General features: G+C 42.8%; 1 protein-coding gene across 2 annotated transcripts; it reads left to right on the top strand.

The window, feature by feature from the left end:
• The first annotated feature begins 2 nt into the window (after positions 1-2).
• Positions 3-25983, top strand: ralgapb (Ral GTPase activating protein non-catalytic subunit beta). 2 transcript variants are annotated; one of them, XM_047581846.1, is made up of 33 exons: positions 19-511; positions 5238-5440; positions 6130-6160; positions 6259-6382; positions 7971-8145; positions 8282-8407; positions 8474-8553; positions 10386-10427; positions 10747-10791; positions 11642-11689; positions 13716-13840; positions 13911-14070; positions 14439-14565; positions 16524-16691; positions 16852-16966; positions 17037-17166; positions 17251-17309; positions 19695-19782; positions 19895-20028; positions 20257-20439; positions 20594-20742; positions 20878-21035; positions 21268-21365; positions 22938-23087; positions 23823-23996; positions 24067-24225; positions 24330-24438; positions 24521-24637; positions 24974-25050; positions 25168-25231; positions 25355-25409; positions 25493-25629; positions 25700-25983. In XM_047581846.1, the coding sequence occupies exons 1-33, from the start codon at positions 356-358 to the stop codon at positions 25867-25869; spliced, it is 3936 nt and encodes a 1311-aa protein (XP_047437802.1). In that variant the 5' UTR covers positions 19-355; the 3' UTR covers positions 25870-25983. The 2 variants fall into 2 exon arrangements, 1 of the variants encoding a protein (XP_047437802.1); XR_007112537.1 differs by lacking the exons at positions 25355-25409; positions 25493-25629; positions 25700-25983 and having other exon boundaries at positions 3-511; positions 24330-24410.

Genomic DNA, 25983 nt, shown 5'->3' with positions numbered 1-25983 from the left:
AGCAGGAGGAGGAGGTGACTCAGTCTTGACTTTGCGAGCAACCTGTTAGCAGGTGTTACCTGGTCTTAACATGTGTTAGCAGTTAACGGGTGTTAGCAAGTGTTAGTAGATGTTCCCAGGTGTTAGCAGATATTAGCAGGTCTGAGCTGGTAGCAGTGTTAGCTCTTAGCAGGTATTAGCTGGTGTTAACAGGTCTTAGCAGTTAACAGATGTTAGCAGGTGTTGGCCGTTAGCAGTGTTAGCTGTTAGCAGGTATTAGCAGGTGTGTGTTTTAATCTGCTGTCAGCACCGACACTGATTCAGGGTCAGACTCAGGGTCACCTTACTTGCCCCAGGTTCACCAGGTGAGCTCTTCATGGACCAATCAGAGTGCAGAGGGCGTGGCCACCTGAGCGTGCTCAGCTGTTTTCCGCCTTCTGTGGCCAGAGATGTTGTTGTTGCTGTGGTGACACCCCTGGGAACCAGCCTGGCAAACCCCGAGACCCCCAGCCTCCTCAGCACGGACAGACAGGTGTGTACTAGTGTGTGTGTGTGTATGTTTTAATGTGTGTGTTAGTGTGTGTGTTAGTGTGTGTATTAGTGTAAAATGATAAACTGCTTTGACGGCTCATACACACGTTAACACACACACTAATAAATCTGTGAAGGTGCTCAGTCATCCAGGTCATGACCAAAAGGTGTTGAATAAAGGCAACTGGACTTGTAGAATTTCTTGAAGACGTTTTGCAGAGTCGCTTCTTCAGTTCTGAGAGACTAGTGGGAAGTTAGGGTTTGAGGCCTGTATCAGCCAATCCAGAACAATCACAATCATGAGGCTGATCCACCAGCAAAAAGGAGCAAAGACTGATTCTCCTCAGATATGAAGGAGAAAAGTCAAGGCGCCATTAGGCAAAGGACTTCAGATTAAATACATGTGTAAATTACACATCAATGGTTCAGTTAGTTTCCATGTAACGTAGCCACGAATCCCAACCACTGAGCTGCAGAGATGAATCAGTGTCATTCCCCCAGATGTAACAGCTCTGGAGTAAAAAGATAAAACCATCTTCTTTTTTTGTGAACATTTTTTTTATTATTGCTTTTGAAGGAAAACATGTACAGCAATCCCATAAAAAAGAGAGAGAGAAAAAAGGGACATGGCGGTGTAATATATGTGTTAATCCAATGGGGCTTGGTAACTGTATGTGGAGGTTTCCAGCGTAAAGCCAGTATATTTTTGGCAGCAGTAATTCCCGTTAGGAGAATACGTCTTTTCCAGCATCTCAATTTTAATGAGGTGGTATCATTCAGGAGTAACACAATGGGAGAACATGGTACAACGACTTCCAATACATGATACTGGAAGTCGTTGTACCAGTAGTCATTGTAAAGTAGAACAAACCTCCCCGCAAAAAAACCCACAACCATGCATTCCCAGTACATACGTACATATGAGCCTATAAGTCCATCTGAGCACAGGGTGCAAATTGGAGATGATAAACATTTCATGAGAAAGTTTCTCCTTGGAGTGAAGTAAGTCATGTGGATATAATTAAAAGGGATCTGGACAATTGAGGACCAAATCTTTTCCCAGTTCAATGAATGACTTCCGATGCAGTGTTCCATTTCACTAGACCACACATGTACAATAGAGATAGTTTTTATAAGAGGCATCCCAGATAAGTGAATAAAATCGGGGAACCAAACCTCTTTTTCGTCCTCTATTATACAGAATGGAAGTGCAATGGAGGAAACTCATTATGGGACCGAGTCGCAGCTTAGCTTGTTTCAAAGGGACAGTGGAGTAAGTCAGATCCTCCAGTCTGTGTGAGGATGCTAGGTTCTTTTCTATAGGTTTCCGACAGGGATCAGAATTGGGGTTAAGCCAATCTGTGAGTGATCTCAATACTAATGACCAGAAATAGTTTTTAGGCACAGAAAGACCACCCACTGCTTTATCTCGTTGAAGCGTAGTTAACGTCGCATGCGGCCGTTTCCCTCCCCAAATAAACTTAGATATCAAAGAATGTACTTTTTCCAATAATCAATTGGGGGTGGTAAGAGCAACATCCAAGAAAATAAATTAATGCGAGGTAAAATATCCATTTTAATAATTGATGCACGAGCTAATTTTGGCAAATGAGACCATCTATTGAGATCCGCCTCAGTTTTGTTGTAAATGTTCTGAAAATTCTTATTGGCAATATTAGCTAATGAAGGAAAAATGTCCACCCCCAAGTATTTAAATCGTTTGACCACTGTGATGTGCTGAGGTAATGAGCTAAGGTTCAATTAAGAGTTTAAAAGGGAGAAGCGTAGATTTTGTCCAATTGATCTTGTAACCGGATAGAGAGATAAATTCGTGAAAAGTATCCAAAATATGCGGTAATGAGAAGGTTGCTCTATCGAAATATAATAACAGGTCATCAGCATATAGCAAGATGGAGTGTGTGGGGTTGTTAAAAGTGATGGGGGAAATATTTGGGTGTTGACAAATTTTCTGTGCAAGGGACTCCACCAGCGTGATAAATTAAACTTATTTAATATGATGCCATTAGTGTTAATCATTGCAGTCGGGTTATTGTATAGTAGTTTAGTTAACTTAATAAAGGTTGAACCCAATGTAAAGCACTGTAGAACCATTCACAAGTATTCCCATTGTAGCCTATCAAAGGCTTTTCCTGTGTCAAGGCTCAATATTGCACATGGAGAGGGAATATCCTTGGCAGCATGAATTACACAAAGCAGACGCCGTACATGGTCAGAAGCAAGCCTTGATTTCATGAAGCCTGTCTGGTCACTGTTAATTATTGTGACTATGTGGGGTTCTATTTGGGAGGCCAGTATGTGGGCAAAGATTTTTATTTCTGCACTGAGGATAGACAGTGGTCTATAGTTCCCACATTTCGTGGTGTCCTTATTGGGTTTGGGCAGTACCGCTATCAAGGCAGCATTCATGTCATTGAAAAAGGAACCAACTTTAAGAGATTAATTTCTTTGGGAGCAGTCAACAATTTGTGGTTTGAGCTGATAGCTGCAATGTTGGAATATTTTTCACATTTTTGCAGACTAAGTGAGAGCAGGTGACTGGGCCTCGAGCCATTAAAATAATAGCTCCTTCTAGTCCTATGAATTTGAAATTCAGCTCGTAGTCTCAAAATATTGTTCAACTTCATTCTGACTACATAGATTTTCTTTTTATCGCCATTCCCCTGCTGTGCCTGTTCAAGCCTTTGTAATTTATTTTCAGGTGAATTAATTTTGCCCAGTCTTGTTCGTTGAGATAGGATGCAAAGTAAACAGTTTATGTGAGTATTTCTCACATACCCTTTAATTGCGCCCCATAAGACTCGAGGGTCCTCTACTGAGTTAGCATTCTCTGAGATAAATGATTTAAAAGTATTTCTGAAATGGTCACAATACTCATTGTTTTTAAGTAATAAATAAATAAATAATAAATAAATAAATTGAAATAATTAATTCAAGCGCCATCTTGTCGTCCTAGTTGGAGTCTTGGCAAGTGAGAGCTGTGCTGTGACAACACAATGGTCAAATAATGAGTTAGGATGAATCACAGCTGAATGAATTTCAGTGTATAAAGTTGCAGAAGCCAGTAAGTGATCTATCCTTCAATATAACTTGTGTCTGTATGAATAAAAACTATACTGTCTTGAAGAAGGATTTACAGCTCTGCAAAGATCCGTGAGACTAAAATTGTCAACTAAACCTTGGAGGGCAGTTGTTGAAGGAGGGATATGTTGAGATGGTTTACTAGATTTATCAAGTAAGGGATCAGCGTGACAGCGTTCATGTCAGCACCAATAATAACTGAAAAGTCCTGCAGGTCATATAAAGTCTTGCTGATTGTGCCAAAGAACTCTGGACTAAAATGATTTGTGGCATTTATACATAGAAATGCTATTCTCTGACCATACATGTTTGTTTTAATGTAAGCAATTCGACCGTGCTCACTTTCACAGCTTCGGGTTATTGTTAAGGATAGGCTATGTCTCAATACCAGTTAAAAGTAGACGCAGCTGAAGTACAGTAATAACGGTTCGACACGCGTTGGTTATCAGAGTGTTTAAAATGTGACTCTTGAATGAAGGCCACGTCTATCTTGTGTCTTTTAAGCCAATCAAGACACATCGAGCGCTTAATGGGCATTTAAGCCATTTATATTCCAGGTTGCTATGTGTAACATAGACATTATTACGGATGAGGTTGGGTAAAGTTTTGAGCTCCTGTATATGAGTTGTAGTCCGAAACGTGGAGATCCAAATATTCAACCTGATGTCGCCAAAAAAAGGGGGAAAAAAAGGAAAAATCTAACACTATAACATATAACAAAGTGGGAGTAGCCACAAACAAAACACCCACTATATGGGCACCTGAACTGAGAAAGCTGGCTATCATCCCATCACGAAAGGCCGCCCCTGCACCCCCATGCAATATTCTGTATAACCAGTCAAATGTCATAAAAGAAAAACAGCAGAGATTGTTCATACTACAAATTGAAAAATATCCATCAAGGTTAAGAGTTTTTTTGTTTGTTTTTTTTGAATAATAACCAATATCAAACTCTACTGCAAAAGTGTAATAATTTATCCATATTGCCTGTAGGAATATAAATCACTAAAGCATTATAATAAACCAATAAAAAACAGCATCCCTCATTTTAGCAGGAAGCTTTAGAGTCACAGTAACTTCAAAATGTGCACTGAGGTGTGTTATTGTGGGTCCATGGGATAATACTATGCTTATCTAGAGATTCCAATATTTTCTGGGAGGTTGATGATGTGAACATTGTGCCTGCGGGACCTGTTTGAGTTTAGCGGGAACAAACGGCTAAAACATCCTCTTCTTTGTGTGATTATCTCCTGAAGATGTGTTCACGTCGTAACGCTCTTCTAGTGATTTGGGCTCTGATCTCAATCAGGTCTTCAATGAAAGGACACGTGATTCTTTCCTGAACAGCTGATTGGCTGGTGGGCCTTTTATCAGATTCAGATAAATCCTGAAAGTTACCCTGACCTGAAGCAGGTCAGCTGTTCAGAGTGAGTTACCATGGTAACGTAGCTCCATAAGAATGAAACCAGAAACCCAGAGTTAACCCTGAAGTTACCTCAATAAGTCTGTGATCCTGCTTCCTGATACAGACCCCTGGTCTCTGGAAACGATAAAAACCCTAAAAATAAAAACCCTGGATCCAGACCAGGTGCTGTTTCTAACCCTGACATCTGCTGGTCTCTGTGCAGGTGAAGTGGACCATGGAGGTCCTGAGTTATGGTCTCACACTCCCATTGGACAAGGACACAGTCAAACTCTGTGTGGACATCTACTCTGATTGGCTGATGGCCCTGGTGTCCCCGAAAGACTCGATCCCTCCACCAATCAGCAGAGACCCCAACCTGTACGCCCAGAAGATCCTGCGGCACCTGTACAGCATCTTCCTGTCCAGGTAGACCCCCTCATCTGGACGCCTGGACCAGTTCCCAGTGTTACTGGAGTCCGGAAGTTTTAGTCAAAGTAATAGCTCCTGCTATTGTATATAGCATGTTAGCTTAGGCTAGTGAAGCTAACAGGTAATAGCTGCTGCTATTAGCTCCTCTGTTGTCTTTTTGTCTCTTTTTTTTTCTTTTCTTGCTTCGTCTGAAACAGGTGGCGTTTTTTTTTTTTTTAAATTGAACCATTTCTCCATGTTATCACAACATCTTCCTCTTTGCTTGATTCTAGCATTAGCTTCATTTCATGAGTTAAGGAGTTTCCCAACACGCCTTTCTACAGATGTTTCACAATAAGAGCATTATTAAGAAATGAACAGTGGGGGCCTCTTAATTTGAAATGGATGCAGATTGTGTTTAGTTTGTATTAACAGTGTGATGTAGTATCACTAAATACAGTTAATTACTCTAATTACTCTTAATTAGAGGCCAGGTACCCTATGTCATAAAGGATGTTTGAATTTCGACGACCACTAAGGGTCCGCAGACCTCCGGTTGAGAAACACTGATCTCGACACCTGGACCCGATCCTGGACCTGAACCAAGACATGATACCAGATATGACGCTAGACCTGAACCTAGACTCGGAACAGGTTATGTGTGGGTCTCAGTAGTTTCTGACCTGATTCATCCCTCCTCCCCTCAGGTGTGACCAGATGAGTCCAGTCTACCGCCAGGTGAGTTCAGGTGGGTCCGGTCTATCCCCAGATGAGTCCGGTCTACCACCACGTGAGTCTGGTCTACCAATAGGTCTACCTGTTCCCTCTGTGTTCAGGTTTTGTGTGCCATCCAGTCCTTGGCCAGAGAGAGTTCCTTGATGACCAGAGACACCTGGGAGGCTCTGCTCCACTTCCTGCTCCGCATCAACCACAACATCCTGGCTCCACCCACTGCTGCAGGTAAGACAGTGACTGTGTTCCAAGTCTCCCCTATAACCCCTATATGTGCCTCCCACTTTTTAAGGGACCAAAAGTAATGGGACAATTGGCTGCTCAGCTGTTCCATGGAAGGTTTGTGTTATCCCATTTACAAGGAGCAGATAAAAGGTCTAGACTGCATTTCAAGTGTGCTATTTGCATTTGGAATCTGTTGCTGTCAACTGTCAATGTGAGATCCAAAGAGCTGTCACCATCAGTGAAGCAAACCATCACTAGGCTGAAAAATCAAAACAAACCCATCAGTGAGAAAGTAAAAACATTAGTGGCCAAATCAACTGTTTAAAACATTCTTAAAAAGAAAGAATGCACTAGTGAGCTCAGCGACACCAAAAGACCTGGAAGACCAAGGAAAACAACTGTGGTGGATGACAGAAGAATTCTTTCCCTGGTTAAAAAAAAAAACCCTTCACAACAGTTGCCAGATCAAGAACATCCTCCAGGAGGAAGGTGTATGTGTGTCACAGTCAACAATCAAGAGAAGACTTCACCAGAGTGAATTCAGAGGGTTCACTACAAGATGTAAAACACTGGTGAGCCTCAAAAACAGGAAGACCAGATAAGAGTTTGGTAAAAAAACATCTAAAAAAGCCTTCACAGTTCTGGAACAACATCCTATGGACAGATGAGACAAAGATCAACTGGTACCAGAATGATGGGAAGAGAAGAGTGTGGAGAAGGAAAGGAACTGACATGATCCAAAGTTTAGCACCTCATCAGTGAAGCATGGAGGTGGTAGTATCATGGCGTGGGCATGTATGGCTGCCAATGGAACTGGTTCCTTGTATTTATTGATGATGTTACTGCTGATAAAAGCATCAGGATGAATTCTGAAGTGTTTCAGGTAATGTTATCTGCTCATGTTCAGCCAAATGCTTCAGAACTCATTGGACGCTTCACAGTGCAGATGGACAATGACCCGAAGCAAACTGTGAAAGCAAACGAAGAGTTTTTTAAGGCAAAGAAGTGGAATGTTATGCAAAGGCCAAGTCAATCACCTGACCTGAGTCTGACTGAGCATGGATTTCACTTACTAAAGACAAAACTGAAGGGAAAATGCCCCAAGAACAAGCAGGAACTGAAGACATTTGCAGTAGAGGCCAGCAGAGCATCACCAGGGATGAAACCAGCGTCTGCTGATGTCTATGCGTTCCAGACTTTTTCCTGTAATTGACACAAAAGGATTCGCAACCAAATATTAAAAAGTGAAAGTTTGATTTATGATATTTTAATTTGTCCCAACAGTTTTGGTCCCTTAAAAAGTGGGAGGCACATATACAAACTGTTGTAATTCCTACACCGTTCACCTGATTTAGATGTAAATACCCTCAAATTAAAGCTGAAAGTCTGCTGTTAAGGCACATCTTGTTTGTTTCATTTCAAATCCATTGTGATGGTGTATAGAGCCAAAAAGATTAGAATTGTGTCGATGTCCCAATATTTATGGACCTGACTGTATATATCTATATATCTATCTATAACCTATATAGGTTCTAGGTAGGGCCCTATGTAGACCTGTCCATGGAGGAACCCATGTTTTCTCTGTTCTCAGGGGGGGGGGCAGATCTGTCCATGGAGGTCCTTCTGGAGGTGTGGATGCTGTCCTGCTCTCGATGTTTTCCGTCTCGCTCCTTGTGGAGGACGTGCAGACAGATGTTGAGTCGATGGAGACACCAGCCGGCCGTAGTGGATCAGTGGATTCGAGCCGTCGCACCTTTAACCTCCAGGTTCAACCCCCCCATACACGTACTGAGCTCACAGGGACAGGTTGTCCTAACGTTAACGTTTTGTCGTCTTGTTGTTGTGTTGTCCATTGCTGTCTCCTGTCTTGTTGGGTTGTCTTCTCTCTTGTTGGGTGTCCAGGTTGCTGTTGCTGACCTTTGGCCCGTCCTTCCCTCCCTTCAAAGTCCCGGATGATGTTAGGATCCCTGCAGACCTGGATGACGAGCGGGTCCCTGAGACCTGGTTCAGATTCCTGCATCTTTTCAGGTGAGTTTGAATTTCAGCGACGTGGTTTGGTGAACCCCAGTCCTGAAGTGTCTCCTCTTTGACCAGCAACCCGGTGGATGTTACGTTGCCAGACGTCTTCTTCAGAGCCATGAGAGGAGTCGGAACGCTGGTGGACGCCTTCCTCGGTACGTAGTCCTGAACCTAAACCTGAACCTGAGTGAAACTGATAATTAGGGTTCATGTCATCATATATTAATATATTAACATCACAGACTTTGATTCTTTTTTTTTTTAACTCTCTTTATTGATTTGGATTTAGAAAATTTTGATGTACACCTGAATGATAATGATAATGATAATAATAATAATGATGATAATAATAATAATCAACGCTGGTCTTTAGTTTTGCCCAGATCCAGTATTTTCTGTCTATCCGTATAATAATGGAGGTGGACCAGAATGTCCTGGGGTCTTTCTCCATTGACAGTGTACCTGGTCTATAGACGGGTTTCTTGTGTACAAACAATACTAGGTGCGCACACAACCAGGGGGCAAAAGCTGGTCAATACCGTATAGTTTGTAAGTTCTCCCTGACACAATTGCAATAAAATGTCATTTCAATGAAAAATCGCCTTGTTTTTCATTGCATCACAAATCAGAAAAACACTTGTTTTGGATGTTTCCAACATCAGGATCAGGATCAGGATCGTAATGTTGGTGAATGCTGACAAAGTGGCCCGACATATACAGTTATCTAATTGTGTGTGTACACTAAGGACAGTTTGCGTGCATACACATCTTTGGACACGTATAATTATGTTCTTTGTGGTCATGACACGAGTTCAGGGTTTTGCACTTTGAGGGCAGGTGTCCTGTGCAGCCAGAGACAGGGAGTAAAGGGAAAGCCTTGTGATACCTGAGTGTACATGCACAGGGATCTAGGGTACATCCTCACCGCTGACTGCACATGCATGGCAGGGTAAGACTCACACAGCAGATATTGTGGGCTTATGATTTCACTTACTTATACTAATAGATCTGTCCATCGCACCAGTCTCGCTTCTTGTTTGTTGTTCCAATTGTTGCTTCTTGGGCAACAATCGGAAGATGGGAACCCCCCCGAATATCGCACAATGAATGTACATTATAATACACCAGTAATTTCACATTTCTTTCTGCAGGGATAAATTCAACGCAATATTTACATATCAAGTATTTTAATAAAATCATAGCCTAAATGTTATTTTAAAATGATTCCCTCTCATGTGATAATCATTACATCTATACATTTCCTTCTTCACTCAGCAATTACAGTGGAAGATCTTCAGGCACTCAAAAACATTTGTCCAGACGCTGCTTTATTTACATCCATCCTGTGGCCTGGAGCCACAATCATCTTCTTTTCTTGGCAAAAGGATGGGGGGGCACAGCAGGAAAGAAATCCATGATGAATGAGATGACATTGCCTCCTTCAGCTCCCTCTGTAATACCGACCAGACGTAGATTTTGCCTCCTGCTTCTGTTTTCTGGATCGTGATATTTCTCCTGCATTTTCTTCCATTCCTTAGTGATTGATTGTTGTCAAGTTGTTTCTCTGAGCCCATCTCTTTAAGCGTGGTTGGTGTCTCAGCCTGTGCTGAGTCAACTCATGCTAACGTGCCGCTAGCTTGTCTCGTGTTGCCTGTATATCGTATATTAGCTGTTGTCTCTTCGCAGAGAGAAGCAGTGTTTTCATTTCTGGAGGCGTCCGGCTTTAATCTGGACCAGCACTGCTTCTCTGGAATCATCTGCAGGGGGAGCGTGGTCCGGGCTCAGTATTCATTTTTGGGCTGTGCCTGCTTTCCTGGTTGATTCCTGCTGCTGAGTGGTTAATGATTATGACGATGCTCCGAGGTTCAAACTTATTTAGCGTTTTATGTATGAGTTTGATTATTTTATTATATTTGTTTATTGTATTTATTATATTTATGTTTATTATGATGTAAACAAACAACACAATGTTCTCTTGTTTCTACAGGTGTCAACAAACAGTTGAGAGAACAGCAGCTTCCAAACACTGGTATACATAAACACACACGCACACACAGCATACTACACACAAGCACACTAGACACTACACACTGGTATACACACAGTACACACTGGTATACACAACACATATACACAATACAATATCAGGTTGTAACTTTTAATCAAGGAGCAAACGTTGAGATTTTTTTTCTGTTGAAACAGATGTAGATTGTGTTTAGTTTGTGTAAACAGTGTGATGAAGTATCAATAAATACAGTCAATTATTTTTTGTTAATGATAAAAATCAGCTGTTATGTTCTATGTTGTTGTTGTTGTATTTGTCATTGTTGTTTCTGTGTTTCTTTTAGCTCAAACATCAAGGATGGAGTTCAGAGACCAGGTGCCTTCTCTCGGTAAACACAACCTGTGACTAGAGACCTGAGGTCTGTATCATCACAGACTTATCGAGGTAACTTCAGGGTTAATCCTGGGTTTCTGGTATCGGCATGAACGCATCTTCCAGGAGATAATCACACAAAGAAGAGGATGTTTTAGCTCAAACACAGCTCAGAATCAGGATCATTTCATTCAGAACAACAACCTGATGTATTGATATGATGTAACTGTGGCATCAGCTTCCAGCTTTATTGTCACCCAGGTAACATGATAGAATTAAGAAGATGAAATGATGGTTTTATCTTCTTACTCCAGAGCTGTTACATCTGGGGGAATGACACTGATTCATCTCTGCAGCTCAGTGGTTGGGATTCATGGCTTCATTAAATCTAAACTAACTGAACCATTGATGTGTAGTTTACACATGTATTTAATCTGCAGTGCTTTGTCTTATGGCGTCTCTTCAATGTGTTTGACTTTTCTTCTTCATATCTGAGGAGAATCAGTCTTTGCTCCTTTGTGCTGGTGGATCAGCCTCATGGTTGTGATGGTTCTGCTGCCTTGGAACCCGCCTTCATACGATTCACAACAACACAAACCTGGTTCAGTTACTGAGCTGATAACCAGCATCGTGATACCACTGATCCAGATCCTCACTGTTCTGCATAAGTTGCTGGAAGTTGAGCTCACTTCCTGATACAGTTCCTCTGACCAGGTCCAGCCAATGCACTAATCTAACAGCACCTGGACCGTCCAGAACCAGGACCCTCCAGAACCTCTTTGTTGGACCTGCAGCGTGATGACATCCCCACTTTTATTTAGTGTGTTTTTATTTGAATGTACCTGTGACATGTGGTGTCCTCCTAGGGGTTGCTGTGACCAGAAGTCCATTTAGGGACCGCCCTCCCTGCTATGGTAAGCCCCGCCCCTCTTTTTGTGCAGGTCAGATATATAGTTCTCCAGGCTTCATCAAAAAGACACATGAGCCCTTTTAGGAGGGACCACAGTCCCTTAGACATAGAACACCCAGCCAGGATTTTGGGACCGGGGGGTGGGGGTAAGCCTTCAGAAGGAGGGAGGGATCAGTACCCCCCCACAGAGCTGGTAGAAGAACCGTCTGAGGGACAGCGCCATCTATCTGCACCAGAAGTAGTGAGAACATTACGTACGAGATTTAAAAATGTAGGACTCCAAATACTATTCCCATCGTTGTAACATTGTCTCTGTTACTGAAGATTAAATGGGCGCGTTACAAACTAAAGCTGCCTGTTAACATCCGACTTGGTACTTTGTTTGGTGAAGAGAAGAGGGAGGGGCCAAACAACCGCATAGGTGAATGATGATTGGCTAAGGTGGAGTAAGATTTCATGATAAGCCAATCAGAGGCCGTGTTCGGTTTATACACAAACCCCTTCACTGTAAATACTAGACCACCCACACCCACCCCATCACTGTATATACTAGACCACCCACACCCACCCCATCACTGTATATACTAGACCACCCACCCCATCACTGTATATACTAGACCACCCACACCCACCCCATCACTGTATATACTAGACCACCCACCCCATCACTGTATATACTAGACCACCCACACCCACCCCATCACTGTATATACTAGACCACCCACCCCACCACAGTATATACTAGACCACCCACCCCATCACTGTATATACTAGACCACCCACACCCACCCCATCACTGAATATACTAGACCACCCACACCCACCCCATCACTGAATATACTAGACCACCCACACCCACCCCATCACTGAATATACTAGACCACCCACCCATGTATATATAGACCACCACACCCACCCACTTCACTAGTCCCCCCAATATACTAGACCACCCACCCCATCACTGTATATAGTAGACCACCCACACCCACCACTGTATATACTAGACCACCCACCCCATCACTGTATATACTAGACCACCCACACCCACCCCATCACTGTATATACTAGACCGCCCACACCCACCAGCAGAGGGAAGCAGCATCAAAGCTGAATGTGGAGGAAACGCTGTGAGCCGTCGCTGGTCGACCCGGGTTCTTGTCTCTGACTCTGATGTATCTGCCTGTTACATTCTGACTCTACTTCCTGACAGACCGGATCATTGTAGAAGCTTCAGCTCAGAAACTAGTTCTGGTCTCCCATAAAGAATGACCTCTGAAGGCCAGAGACTGTTGTTCATGTAGGGGTTAGGGTTCTGGTGGCAGATATCAGGCTCAGTGCAGGACACAGTGATTTATTCTAATATCAGCAGCATTTTGAAGGATTGGGGGTTTGACGGGTCCATTCTTCAGGTAACTTTATCTGTAATGTACGTGATGACTGTAATGTATGTGACGGAGGAAAAAACAGGCAGCAGCTCTCACAGCGGGAGGTCCGACCCGGGACTTCTGCTGGTGTGAAAGCACCAAAGGAGAGTCGACCCAAGTCGACCCGAGAGTTTTGATGTGAAAGCGGTTTATATCTACCAGTCTGAGGGGCAATAAATAATAAAAGTTCTGTGTAAGTACGTGTCTATTCTACTCTGCAACTGGCTGAAACCTGCTAAGAAAAAAAATACAAATTATTAGACATATTTAAACTTAAAAAAGTAATTCAGTTACTAACTCAGTTACTTCTTGTGAGAAGTAACTAGTAACTATAACTAATTACTTTTTAAATGTAACATGCCCAACACTGATTATATGATGCAATAGGATCAACCAGAAATCGGGCCGTATTAACGTGGTATTAACCCGCTGAAAAGACACGTATCGCCCCCTAGTGTGGAGGAGGAGAACAGTTATTAGATTTTCTCCGCTGCATGTAAACTGGGACAAGGACTGTAGTCAGAAAGTAGAGTTTAGAGCAAAGCTCTATTAAACTCTGCATGTAAACGCACTGACTGATGCTCTTCTTCTCTTCTGTTTTCTCAGGTGTCTCCCGGCCTCGTTCTGGCAGCGCCCCCCCAACCCCAGTCAACATCTCCTCCCCCGCTCCCACCCCAGCACACAACAGACAACCCAAAGCTGTTTCCAAGGCAACCAGCAAAGTGTCTGTGGTAAGTTTCCTGTCCAGGTTCATTTCTTGGTATGCACCCTCTTCTGAATGGTCTCCTTTTGTCCCCCCAGACGTCCTGGTCCCCCCAGACGTCCTGGTCCTCCCAGGTCCATCACTGGACGTCTTCCTCCCTGCGCCCCCCGTCCCCCTCCCCTCTCAGGTCTAATGTGGATTCTCTCCTACACCTGTTCGGCTGCTGGTTGTTTGATGCTGCTCAGCTCAGAGACTCTGGTCTGTACTACACTGTACTAATACTCCTATAGTAATACTGGTACTACACAGTACTAATACTCCTATAGTACTACTGGTACTACACAGTACTAATACTCCTATAGTAATACTGGTACTACACAGTACTAATACTCCTATAGTACTACTGGTACTACACAGTACTAATACTACTATAGTACTACTGGTACTACACTGTACTAATACTCCTATAGTAATACTGGTACTACACAGTACTAATACTCCTATAGTACTACTGGTACTACACAGTACTAATACTCCTATAGTACTACTGGTACTACATCGCTAGTACATCTCTAGTACTACTGTACTACTTGTATAGTACTACTTACACCTGTTACTCTTTGTAGTTGGACAGAAAGACGTCTCTGTATCAGAGTCATGGGCGTCAGGACGAGCTGAAGCCTGTGGGACGCTCTGCAGGATCTTCACGTCTAAGAAGACTGCAGAGGACATACTGTCCATCTACCTGTCCAGGTACCTGTCTGTTATTTTTTTTAATTTTTTATTTTTTTTTCAGGATCCAGTTCCAGGTTCTAGAGTTATAGAACAGAACCAACTCTGGTTAAAGTTACCAACCATCTCTAACCCTTCATGTTTACCTAACCCTCTAACCCTAACCTTCTAACCCCATAACCCTAACCCTCTAACCCTATAACCCTCTAACCCTTCATCTTTACCTAACCTTCTAACCCTATAACCTTCTAACACTCTAACCCTCTAACCCTAACTCTCTAACCCTCTAACCCTATAACACTCTTACCCTAACCCTCTAACCCTATAACCCTCTTACCCTAACCCTCTAACCCTCTAACCCTAACTCTCTAACCCTCTAACCCTCTAACCCTAACCCTCTAACCCCATAACCCTAACCCTCTAACCCTATAACCCACTTACCCTAACCCTCTAACCCTCTAACCCTAACCCTCTAACCCCATAACCCTAACCCTCTAACCCTAACCCTCTAACCCCATAACCCTCTTACCCTAACCCTCTAACCCCTAACCCTAACTCTCTAACCCTCTAACCCTAACCCTCTAACCCTCTAACCGTCTAACCCTAACTCTCTAACCCTCTAACCCTAACCCTCTAACCCCATAACCCTAACCCTCTAACCCTAACTCTCTAACCCTCTAACCCTAACCCTCTAACCCTATAACCCTCTAACCCTAACCCTCTAACCCTATAACCCTCTTACCCTAACCCTCTAACCCTCTAACCCTAACCCTCTAACCCTATAACACTCTTACCCTAACCCTCTAACCCTAACTCTCTAACCCTCTAACCCTAACCCTCTAACCCCATAACCCTAACCCTCTAACCCTAACCCTGTAACCCTGTAACCCTCTAACCCTATAACCCTCTTACCCTAACCCTCTAACCCTCTAACCCTAACTCTCTAACCCTCTAACCCTAACCCTCTAACCCTATAACCCTCTTACCCTAACCCTCTAACCCTCTAACCCTAACCCTCTAACCCTCTAACCATAACCCTCTAACCCTCTAACCCTAACTCTCTAACCCTCTAACCCTCTAACCCTAACCCTCTAACCCTAACTCTCTAACCCTCTAACCCTCTAACCCTAACCCTCTAACCCTTTAACCCTCTTACCCTAACCCTCTAACCCTAACCCTCTAACCCCATAACCCTAATCCTCTAACCCTAACCCTCTAACCCTATAACCCTCTTACCCTAACCCTCTAACCCTCTAACCCTAACTCTCTAACCCTCTAACCCTAACCCTCTAACCCTCTAACTCTCTAACCGTCTAACCCTCTAACCCTAACCCCATAACCCTAACGCTCTGACCCTCTAACCCTCTAACCCTAACCCTCTAACCCTATAACCCTCTTACCCTAACCCTCTAACCCTCTAACCCTAACTCTCTAACCCTCTAACCCTCTAACCATAACCCTCTAACCCTAACTCTCTAACCCTCTAACCTTCTAACCCTAACCCTAACCCTCTAACCCCATAACCCTAACCCTCTAACCCTAACCCTCTAACCCTCTAACCCTAACCCTCTAACCCTAACTCTCTAACCCTCTAACCCTAACCCTAACTCTCTAACCCCATAACCCTAACCCTCTAGCCCTCTAACCCTCTAACCCTAACATCTCTAACCCTCTAACTCTTATGGTCAATCCTAACCGATAATTTTATTGAATTCCAAACCTAATCCCACATTTGTTTAATTAAAAATAGGGGTAAAAAATGTTATTGTGGTATATATTTGTTAATCATAAATGTTAATCACATTCTTATCCACATACACATCTAGGAGCATAAAAATAAAAAAATAAAAACAGAACAAAACAACCTGTTCCTCCTCAACCAAAGTACTCATGAGGACACATTAACAAAAACATTGTCCTACGAGCTTCTCCATGCAGACGACTCCCAGAACTAATCCTCTGTGCCCCCCCCCCCCCAGGTTCTATCTCGTCCTCCTGCAGAACGTCCAGGTGTCGAAGGAGACATGTCCTCCAGTTCTAGCCTCCATTCTGTTGACCTCCACCTCTCTGTTCTGCTGTGACCTACGAGGAGTCAATCTGCTGCTCCCCCCCTTCGTCCCAGCTCTGGAGACTGTGCTGCTGGACAGGTACATAATACACATGAGACAGACACCAGCAGCTTCCTGGATGAGTGAATTATTGATATTGTTGATATTGTTGAGGTAACATCGTCCACCTGGTTCCTGTGACATCTGTTAAAGTCCACCAGGTGATAGACAGTTGTTCAGTTAGTTTGTGTCTCCCCAGAGAGCTGCTGAGATTTAAGGGTTTTGTGAATCCAGTGGATTTAAGGCGGGCCTCCATACTCATCCTGATGTCCCTGTTGCCCCTCCCTCTACAGTTTGGATCGGTCCACTCACAGGTAGCCTCCCAGCTCCTGGTGTAACACCTACACACCTGTACCACAGTAATATTCACCTGTCTGTTCTCAGGTGTCATTGGATGGGAAGTTAAGTGATGTCACAGCTGGTAACTTCCTGTCACTGATGCCCCGCCTCACCCACATTCTGATTGGAGCTCTACAGACGGAGACGGACTCGTCCAACACACAGCTCATCCTAGGTCCGTTTGGTTTATCATGACAGAACCACTAGTCTGAACAATAGATGCTTCAGAGGAATGATTCCTGATCTGGTGTTTGTGTAGCGGCCATGTTGAATCTGGTTCAGGACTCTGCTCTGTTGGAGGCGTCAAGACAAACTCAGGTGAGTCTTCTGTCCTTCACACCTTGATTCAGTTCCTCTGGTGCTGATGGAGAACGAGTCCTGACAACATTTTAGTTACACAAATAAATACATTTGTTGTGAGACGACATTAATTCTTCTTTTCTTCTGAAGAAACCTCTAACATAACAACAATTTTAAACGTATATTATGACATAATTTATACCTTTGAATATATTCAGTTTAAACAATTGAAGAAAATTGTTTGATTTGTTATTTGAGTGTATAGTGCCTAGCCTACATAGGCTTACAAGACACTACACAGTATATGTCTAAACAATATAAAGATGGCAAGCAAAAAAAGAAGAAATCTTATGCACCCATTAACTCATACAACAACAAAAAAGTATACAAACAAATCTTCCAAACTATAGAAAACAATAATAGAAAAGAAATCTTCATTTATGTCATTATTAGATTCAATTAATTGTAATTGTAAATGAATAAACTTAATGTTTCTATCCCACCTTAGATCTCGTCCTAACATAGAAAGTATAGACATAGAAACTGAAGATCTGACAATATATTCTCATAACCCTCTTTTATCTTTTATCATATCCTTAACATTTGAATTCAAAATAATAGATTACACTGAAATTGGAAAGACATTTCGTTATGGTAGACACTTATCTGATGATGCTGTAACTAGATATAAGGAATTAATACCTTCAGTATTTACCTCAGTGCCTTATGTTAGTGATGTGGATGTCAGCAACCACAATCTAACTCCATCACAAATAGATTATTTTGTTGACAGCGCGACAGCATCAATTAGTACAACTCTAAATCTAGTTGCTCCTCTTAAAAAGAAGGTGGTAAATCGAAGGAGGGCAGCTCCATGGTATAATTCACAGTTGAACAGTTCAAAGCTGGAAAGAATTTGTCATTCCACTAGTTCTGAAGAAGCTCACATAGCCTGGAAAGACTCTAAAAGAAAACTCTCAAGGAGGTTTATCCATTAATTAATACCTCCATATTAAATCAGATAAACTTATCTCTATTAACAGGATATGTGCCCCAGTCTTTTAAAACTGCTGTAATTAAACCATTACTTAAAAAACCCACTCTTGACCCAGATGTCTTAGCCAATTACAGGCCAATTTCCAACCTTCCTTTTATCTCTAAAGTTTTGGAAAGGGTTGTTGTCAATCAGTTGCTTGATCATTTAAACAGGAATGGTTTGTTTGAAGAGTTTCAGTCAGGTTTTAGAGCTCATCATAGCACAGAAACAGCTCTGGTTAAAGTCACCAATGATCTCCTCATGGCTTCAGATAATGGACTTGTCTCTATACTTGTCCTGCTAGATCTCAGTGCTGCATTTAACACTATTGATCACAATATTCTACTACAGAGACTCAAAAGTGTGATCAAAATTACAGGAACTGCACTAGACTGGTTTGAATCATATCTGTCAGACAAATTCCAGTTTGTCCATGTAAACAACAACTCTACTATATATACCAAAGTAAGCTATGGAGTTACTCAGGGTTCTGTGCTAGGGCCAATATTATTCACATTATACATGCTTCCCTTAGACAATATTATTAGAAAGCACGGCATAAACTTCCATTGCTAAGCAGATGATACCCAGCTATATTTTGATTCAAAATGCTGCAAGAAGAGCACTGACAGGAGATATGATCATATAGATCATATCTCCTGAAGAACCAACTATCCCTTAGTTATGCTGCTATAGGCCTAGGCTGCAGGGGGATGATGCACTGAGGACACGTCTTCCACTCTTTCTTCTCTGGCATCAAATTCCTATCCTCTAATCTCTTATAATTTATTATCACTAACCGTTGTGTCTCCCTCTCTCAGATGGTTCCTCCATATGAGCTTGTTCTGCTCCAGGTTTCTTCCTGTTAAACAGAGTTTTTCCTTCAGGGTGCTCTGGGGTTTTCTGGATGGTTTTTGGATGGTGCCTTGAGTCACTTTTGATTGTTATTGATGCTATATAAATTGAATTAAATTGAACTGCTGCCCACTTCAATCACCAGGGACAATGATTTTAATTGTGCATACAAAGACCTCTGACCTTTCACTAAGTTTGGTATTAGACGTGATTCTGTATAATAATCTTTAATTTGAACATAGCTTCAAAGTAGTTTTTGTTTAACAGTATAAATCTTACAATGCAGATTGTTACTAAAAGTATAATATAAATCACAAGAAGAAAATAGTGCACAGTTACCTCTTGACCAGGAGAAATTATGAGCTCAGTCCCATTTAATGATCTTTTTGGTCAGTGTTTCATCTGGAAATTGAACGAGTCAGATTTTAAGTGATGGAAACAATTGAGTTCTTCTACCCCCATGTGGTGCCAACAGAATATCACAGATTGACTAGATCCACTTTATTTTTCAGTGTGGTGGGACCAGTAGACCGAGAACCACCGCTGGGTCGAGTGGTGCCAGAGGAACCAGGGGAACCGGTGCAAACAGATGGACCAAAAGTTGCTATATAATGAATTGTTTTAATTAACTGTCAAACTGAATTTATTGATATTATGATATTGATCTGTCATTGTTGTGTGTGTGTGTGTGTGTGGTTACCGTGGTAACCAGTTGCCCAATTAGAATCGGTGGTGGGTCTGTGGGTTCAGGTCGAGCGTTTGCTGACTCGGGGTCTGACGTCTCAGTGGAGGAACGACTCAGCAGTTTGTTTGTCTGCACTGGAAGTTCTGGGAGGACTGGCCAAGGTACAGAATCAGATTAGTTTCATTCATGTTGCATCAAAACCTAATCAGTCATTTCAGGGTAGTTCACACAGTACTGTTCAGAGGGAACAATTTCCAAACAGAAAAACTTTATGTTGAAGAAAACCGATTAAGACTCATTATTCATTAATCCCCCTGTCTCACATGCTTTATTCCACTGTTGTTGTCCTCGGCTGGTTGGAGCTGTAACCCTGAGCTGTCCACCTACAGGTGGAGGTGTTGGTGGAGGATTCCGAGAGGAGGAGCGTTGTCAGTTCAGTCTGTACCTACATCATGTTTCAGTGCAGTCGTCCTCCTCCTCTTCACTCCAGAGATCTGCACTCCATTATTGTTGCTGCTTTCTACTGCTTGAATGTGTGGTTGACTCAGCACCCAGCCCTGCTTGACCACCAGGTAACTGACCACTAGATAAACAACCACCAGGTAACTGACCACCAGGTAACTGACCACCAGGTAACTGACCACTAGATACACAACCACCAGGTGCCTGACCACCAGGTTGACTTGACTGCTTTAATTTTGATTTGACTCCTTTATTGCTTTACAGGAGTGTTTGTTAGAGGTGCTGGAGATTGTGGAGTTGGGGATTTCGGGCAGTAAGTCGAGGCAGGAAGCAGAGGTAAAGTGTAAAGAGGACAAAGAACTGAATCCCGCCTCTCTTAGGGTGAAGGAAGCTGCCGAGGCCACACTGAGCTGGTGAGTGAAGCACACACCTCCTCAAATCAAACAAATTGTTCTAGACCTGAATCACATCTGAGAGTGGTGTGTTCAGACTGCATCTTGATCTGGTTCAGATTCTGACTTTGATTCTGGTCTTTGTCTATGTCTCAGCATCATGCAGGGACAAAGGACCTTCCCGTCTGTGAATGAGGATGTTCTGATTGGCTGCTCCAGTCTGAGTGATAAAAGTCTAAAGACGTTCAAGTATTTTGTAATAGAAAGCTCCGTGATCCTGGCAATGCTGGAACAAGCACCAAGACCTGAGCAGGGTAAGTCCTGACCCTGCACCACTGCTTCTGGGCCAGAATAAGAAGAGGCCAATACAAATACATGCTTCTTAAAGTAGACTAAAGGAAATGGAATCAGACAGAGTTCATTTATCCAAAAAAAGAAACAAAAAAAGAAGAAAAACACTGAACATTTCCACTAATCCTGTAATGATCCTGAGGTCGACGATACTCTTTGAACTAATGATGGTTGTTAATGTTCTCATCTGTGCAGCTCAGAGTCCATCACTCACACTGATGATAAGAGGACTCTCAGGATGTCACACCTGGACTCTGCAACTTCACCTGCAGCCTCGAGAACAACGAACTCAGGTGACAGCCTCCATGAGAAAAGCTCTCGCAGAAGCAGGACATGATGTGTTTATGCTTATGTTTATAAAAATGTAATACATTCCTTTAGATTTATGTGAACCCACTTTAAACTTTAATTCAGTTCTGTTCCTTCATTTTATGCATATAATGTCAATAACAATACAAAACCCAAACCCAAAAGTACAAACTGTCTCAATTTGCTTTACGAAACCTGGCCTGAAAGCCCCAGAGCAGTGTAATGGTGATGGTAAAAATAAACTCCCTTTTCACAAGAAGAATCCTTGATCAGAACCAGAACCAACGCACATGGGACGGTCTTCCTCCTGAACCCAGACTGTCTCTCCATTCTTGATATTTGAAGGCTCTACCTCCCATTCTACACTAGAACTTCTAGGAACCACAAGTAGACCTGAACATTGAAATTATCGGGTGCCATGAGGTCTTTAAGATACAATGGAGCAATAGATGGAAGGAGGAGGAGTTTAAATTCTAAAAAATGAATAATGTGATGTCTTTGGTGTCATCTACGCAGAGATGGACGTTGATTTTTCCTGATAATATTTTCTAAGGGAAGCATATAGAATGTGAAGATTGTTGGACCTAGCAGAGAGCCCTGAGGAACTCCAGAACTAACTTTAGTATCAGTTGAAGAATCATTGTTGGAATGTGTCTGACAGATGGGATTCAAACCTTTAGCCAAATATTGTGATGAACAGAGTCAAATGCAGCACTGAGACCTAACAGAACGAGGACAGAGACAAGTCCATTGTCTCAGGGCATGAGGACATCAGTCTATAGTCAAAACATCTGGGTCTAGAGGAGGTTTATTAACTAAATGTGTAATTACAGCAGTCTTAAAAGACCGAAGCGCATATTGTGTTATTTGGTTTAATATGGAGGTGTTAGTTGGGATGGGATTTAGAAGACAAGTTGATGGTTTAAAAGCTGTATTTATTGAAGTGAGCTCAGAAAGGTCATCGGAAAGAAGGATTCCAGATGTGGACCTACAGAAGTGTCCTCATTAAAGAAGCTCATGCAGTCATTACTACTATGTTCTAAAGGAATAGATGGCTCAACAGAGCTATGGCTAACCCTGAGGAACCTGTACTGTTTATTCTTGTCTTCACAACACCAGCATTTTACTACTTTTATTCTTATTCATATTTCTTTAAATTTATTTTTTATTATTTTTTGTTTTCTTTGTCATAATCATTCTGTCTTCTCTCGATTGTGTTTTAGCTTTCGTCTCTCTGTTCATTTATTGTCTCCGTTTATTATTGGTATTATTCTCATCAGTTACAGTAGCTGTGTAGTGTGGAATTAAGTCTGTTATTTTACAGCTGGTGGTCAGTTACCTGTGCTACATGTTGGAAACCCCGAACGACTGTCTCTAACTAGACCACTGGTTTTTGTCTGGAGTGTTTTTATCCCAGTTTCTTGTCTGTCAGAAGATTGACCAATGAGCCTCTCACTCTGAGCTATAAAATACTCTCTCTTGACAACAGCTATGAAAAAGATAGTAAACATACTGACTTATTCATGGCTTCAAATCAATCTGTCTGTTGATTGCAGCAAACTCTGGTCCCAGCGCAGCATTGTGTTGCTCAGAGGGATCCTGGGAAACAATGTGGCGTCAGACATGAACTGTGTCCTGAAAACACTGTTCCTTCAGTTGAAGCAGATCAGAGTATTCCATATCTGCAAGACAGTGTTCCAGAGGAGGTAGGAACCAGGGACCAGGACCAAATCTGACTATCTCTGTACCTGCACAAGTCTCCTGGGAGAATGTTCCACTTCCTTTTGCTTGCCTCGTTTATCAGCCAGGTGTAATGTGTCACAAGAACCAATCATCAGCCAGGTGTAATGTGTCACAAGAACCAATCATCAGCCAGGTGTCATTAGGACCAATAATCAGCCAGGTGTCATTAGGATCAATAATCAGCCAGGTGTCATTAGGACCAATAATCAGCCAGGTGTCATTAGGACCAATCATCAACCAGGTGTCGTGTGTCATTAGGACCAATAATCAGCCAGGTGTCATTAGGACCAATAATCAGCCAGGTGTCATCAGCCAGGTGTCATTAGGACCAATAATCAGCCAGGTGTCATCAGCCAGGTGTCATTAGGACCAATAATCAGCCAGGTGTCATTAGGACCAATTATCAAACAGGTATCATTAGAACCAATCATCAATCATGTGTCATTTGGACCAATCATCAGCCAGGTGTCAGGTGTTATTTGGACCAATCATCAGCCAGGTGTCAGGTGTTATTTGGACCAATCATCAGTCAGGTGTCAGGTTTCATTAGGACCAATCATCAGTCGTGTGTCATTAGGACCAATCATCAGCCAGGTGTCAGGTGTTATTTGGACCAATCGTCAGTCAGGTGACAGGTGTCATTAGGACCAATAATCCGCCAGGTGGGGGCCAGGTGTAAACTCCTCTTCTTGTGTCAGGTGCAGTATCTGCTAACAGCCTTTAGGAGGCAGCAAGAGATCGAGGCTCAGCCACAGGTGAAAGGTCGATCCGTCATCATGACAACCTGCAGGCCTCCATCTCCTGTGTCCATCTTCCAAATGACGAGACTCTTCCTGTCCCACTTGGGTCTGCTGACACCTGAGACGGTGAAGGTACAGGACGACAGTTTGTTGACTGATGGTTTCATTGATCTGGTGATCAGTTTGTCTCTTGTCTCTCTAGGATCCAGGGGTCAGCGGTGTCCCCCCTCAGCTTGTGTCTCTGGACTCGTCTCTTCCAGGTTTCTTTGAGAATCTGAGACATTTGGACCGACTGTCGTCCAGAAGCTGTCTCTCTGCCTACATCTTTTACATGAAAGCAGGACAGGGGACAGCTGCTGAGGTGGTCCTCACCCGTCCTCTCTCAACTATCTCACTTGTTCTGTCTCACCTGTCTGTCTCACATGTCTGTTTGACCTGTCCTGTTTCACCTGTCTGTCTCTATAGATCCTAAGTAATGTGGAGTCCCACTCTAGTGTCCATCCTCACTTCCTGGACTTCCTCTCGTCTCTCGGTTGGCCGGTGAAGGTGGGTGGAGTCAACGTCGCCAGCTCAGGTCAGAGGTCACTGAGAGGTCAGAGGGTCACTGAGAGTTCAGAGGTCACATGGGGTCACCTATTTGTTGTTCTGTCTCCCAGAATTCCTTGCTGTGCTGGGTGACAGTGGAGGGGGCATCTTTGATGGAGAGAGGTTCGTCCTGATGTTTGCCGACGCTCTGTCTGAGATCAGCTTCATCGTCCCATCATCATCACATGGTCAGTGGTGATGTCACGACGATTTCACAGTCAATAACCAATAATGTTTGAGACACAGGACCTCACTGGTCATCTAGACCAGTGGTTCCCAACCTGTGGTTCAAACTTATTCGTCTGAGGAATTATTTGATTATCACTTTAACTATTTAATTCAGTTTATACAAAAAACAACGGTAGATCATATTCTAACTATTAATTGCAAAATTTGCATCTTAATATTTAATTTTAGTTGTTATTTTTAATTTTACTATAACAAAACAAAGTCCTTTGTTTGCAGGACCCAACATGGTTATAATGTGACTGATGAGTTTAATTCTCTATTTGTTTCACTTGAAGTTTTGAAGACGACAAAGAGGACAACATCCAATATGGCTGATGCTGAACACATCACTGACTCTGCCCACAGGCCCAACGTACGTCCTTCAGAATAAAATCCTATCGTCTGTTTCTGTCTCTCACTTGTCCTTTTCACCTGTCGTCTCTACCTGTCTCTGTCTCTACTTGTCTCTGTCTCTCACCTGTCTGTTCAGACTTGTCCATCTGGCCCTGAATTGAAACAGCTGATCGTCTGGGTGGAACGCTTTGAGGACGTTGGTAAATTATACGAATTAATAATTAATGAACTCTAATTAGAACAGACTGATTAATATGTATTCATCTAATATGCATCTAATTCATTAATAATTACATCACTGATCAATAGTGTTGGTCTTTCAGAGACTTTTCCTCTGTCCGATCTTCTGTCTCAGATGAGGACACAAAGAGAGATGCGGTAATGTCCAACATGTCTTTGTCCGTCTGTCTTTCTGTCTTCAAGCATCCAACTTGTCTTTTTTCCCTCTGTCTTTCTGTCAGTGCCTCAAACATCCAAGTAGTTTTCGTCCATCCTCTGAGAACTGGACTCTACCGGATCTGTTTCCATGGAGCCAGTAGCCGGTTCGGTTTCGTGGTTCCATTGGTTCATGGGAGTGTCGTCAGCAGGAGGACTCTGGGTATGTTTGTCTCTATCAGTCTGTCTTCATGAGTCTTCGTCTCTTCATGTCTCTTTGTCGCTGTTGTCAGGGTTCCTGGTAAGAGAAACACTGATCAACTGTTGCCAGCGGCGATGGCTGGACATTGACTCCGCCCCTCCTCCTCACACAAGGAAACAGCTGATCAGTGACATCATCCTTCGTTACAGCCGCCGCTGCCCTGAACCTGCCTTCTATTCCTCCTTGTTCCATGACCCCTAACCTCTGACCTGTAACATCTGACATCTGACCTCTGACCTCTGACCCAACCTGTCTTTAATCAGCCAATCACAAGCTGCCCCCATTCAGCTTTAATAAAGATCTGAGATCTGACTT

Source organism: Mugil cephalus, chromosome 4 (assembly GCF_022458985.1).
Source record: "Mugil cephalus isolate CIBA_MC_2020 chromosome 4, CIBA_Mcephalus_1.1, whole genome shotgun sequence".
In the NCBI taxonomy this organism is placed as follows: Eukaryota; Metazoa; Chordata; class Actinopteri; order Mugiliformes; family Mugilidae; genus Mugil; species Mugil cephalus.
This window is presented reverse-complemented; position numbering and strand designations above follow the sequence as displayed.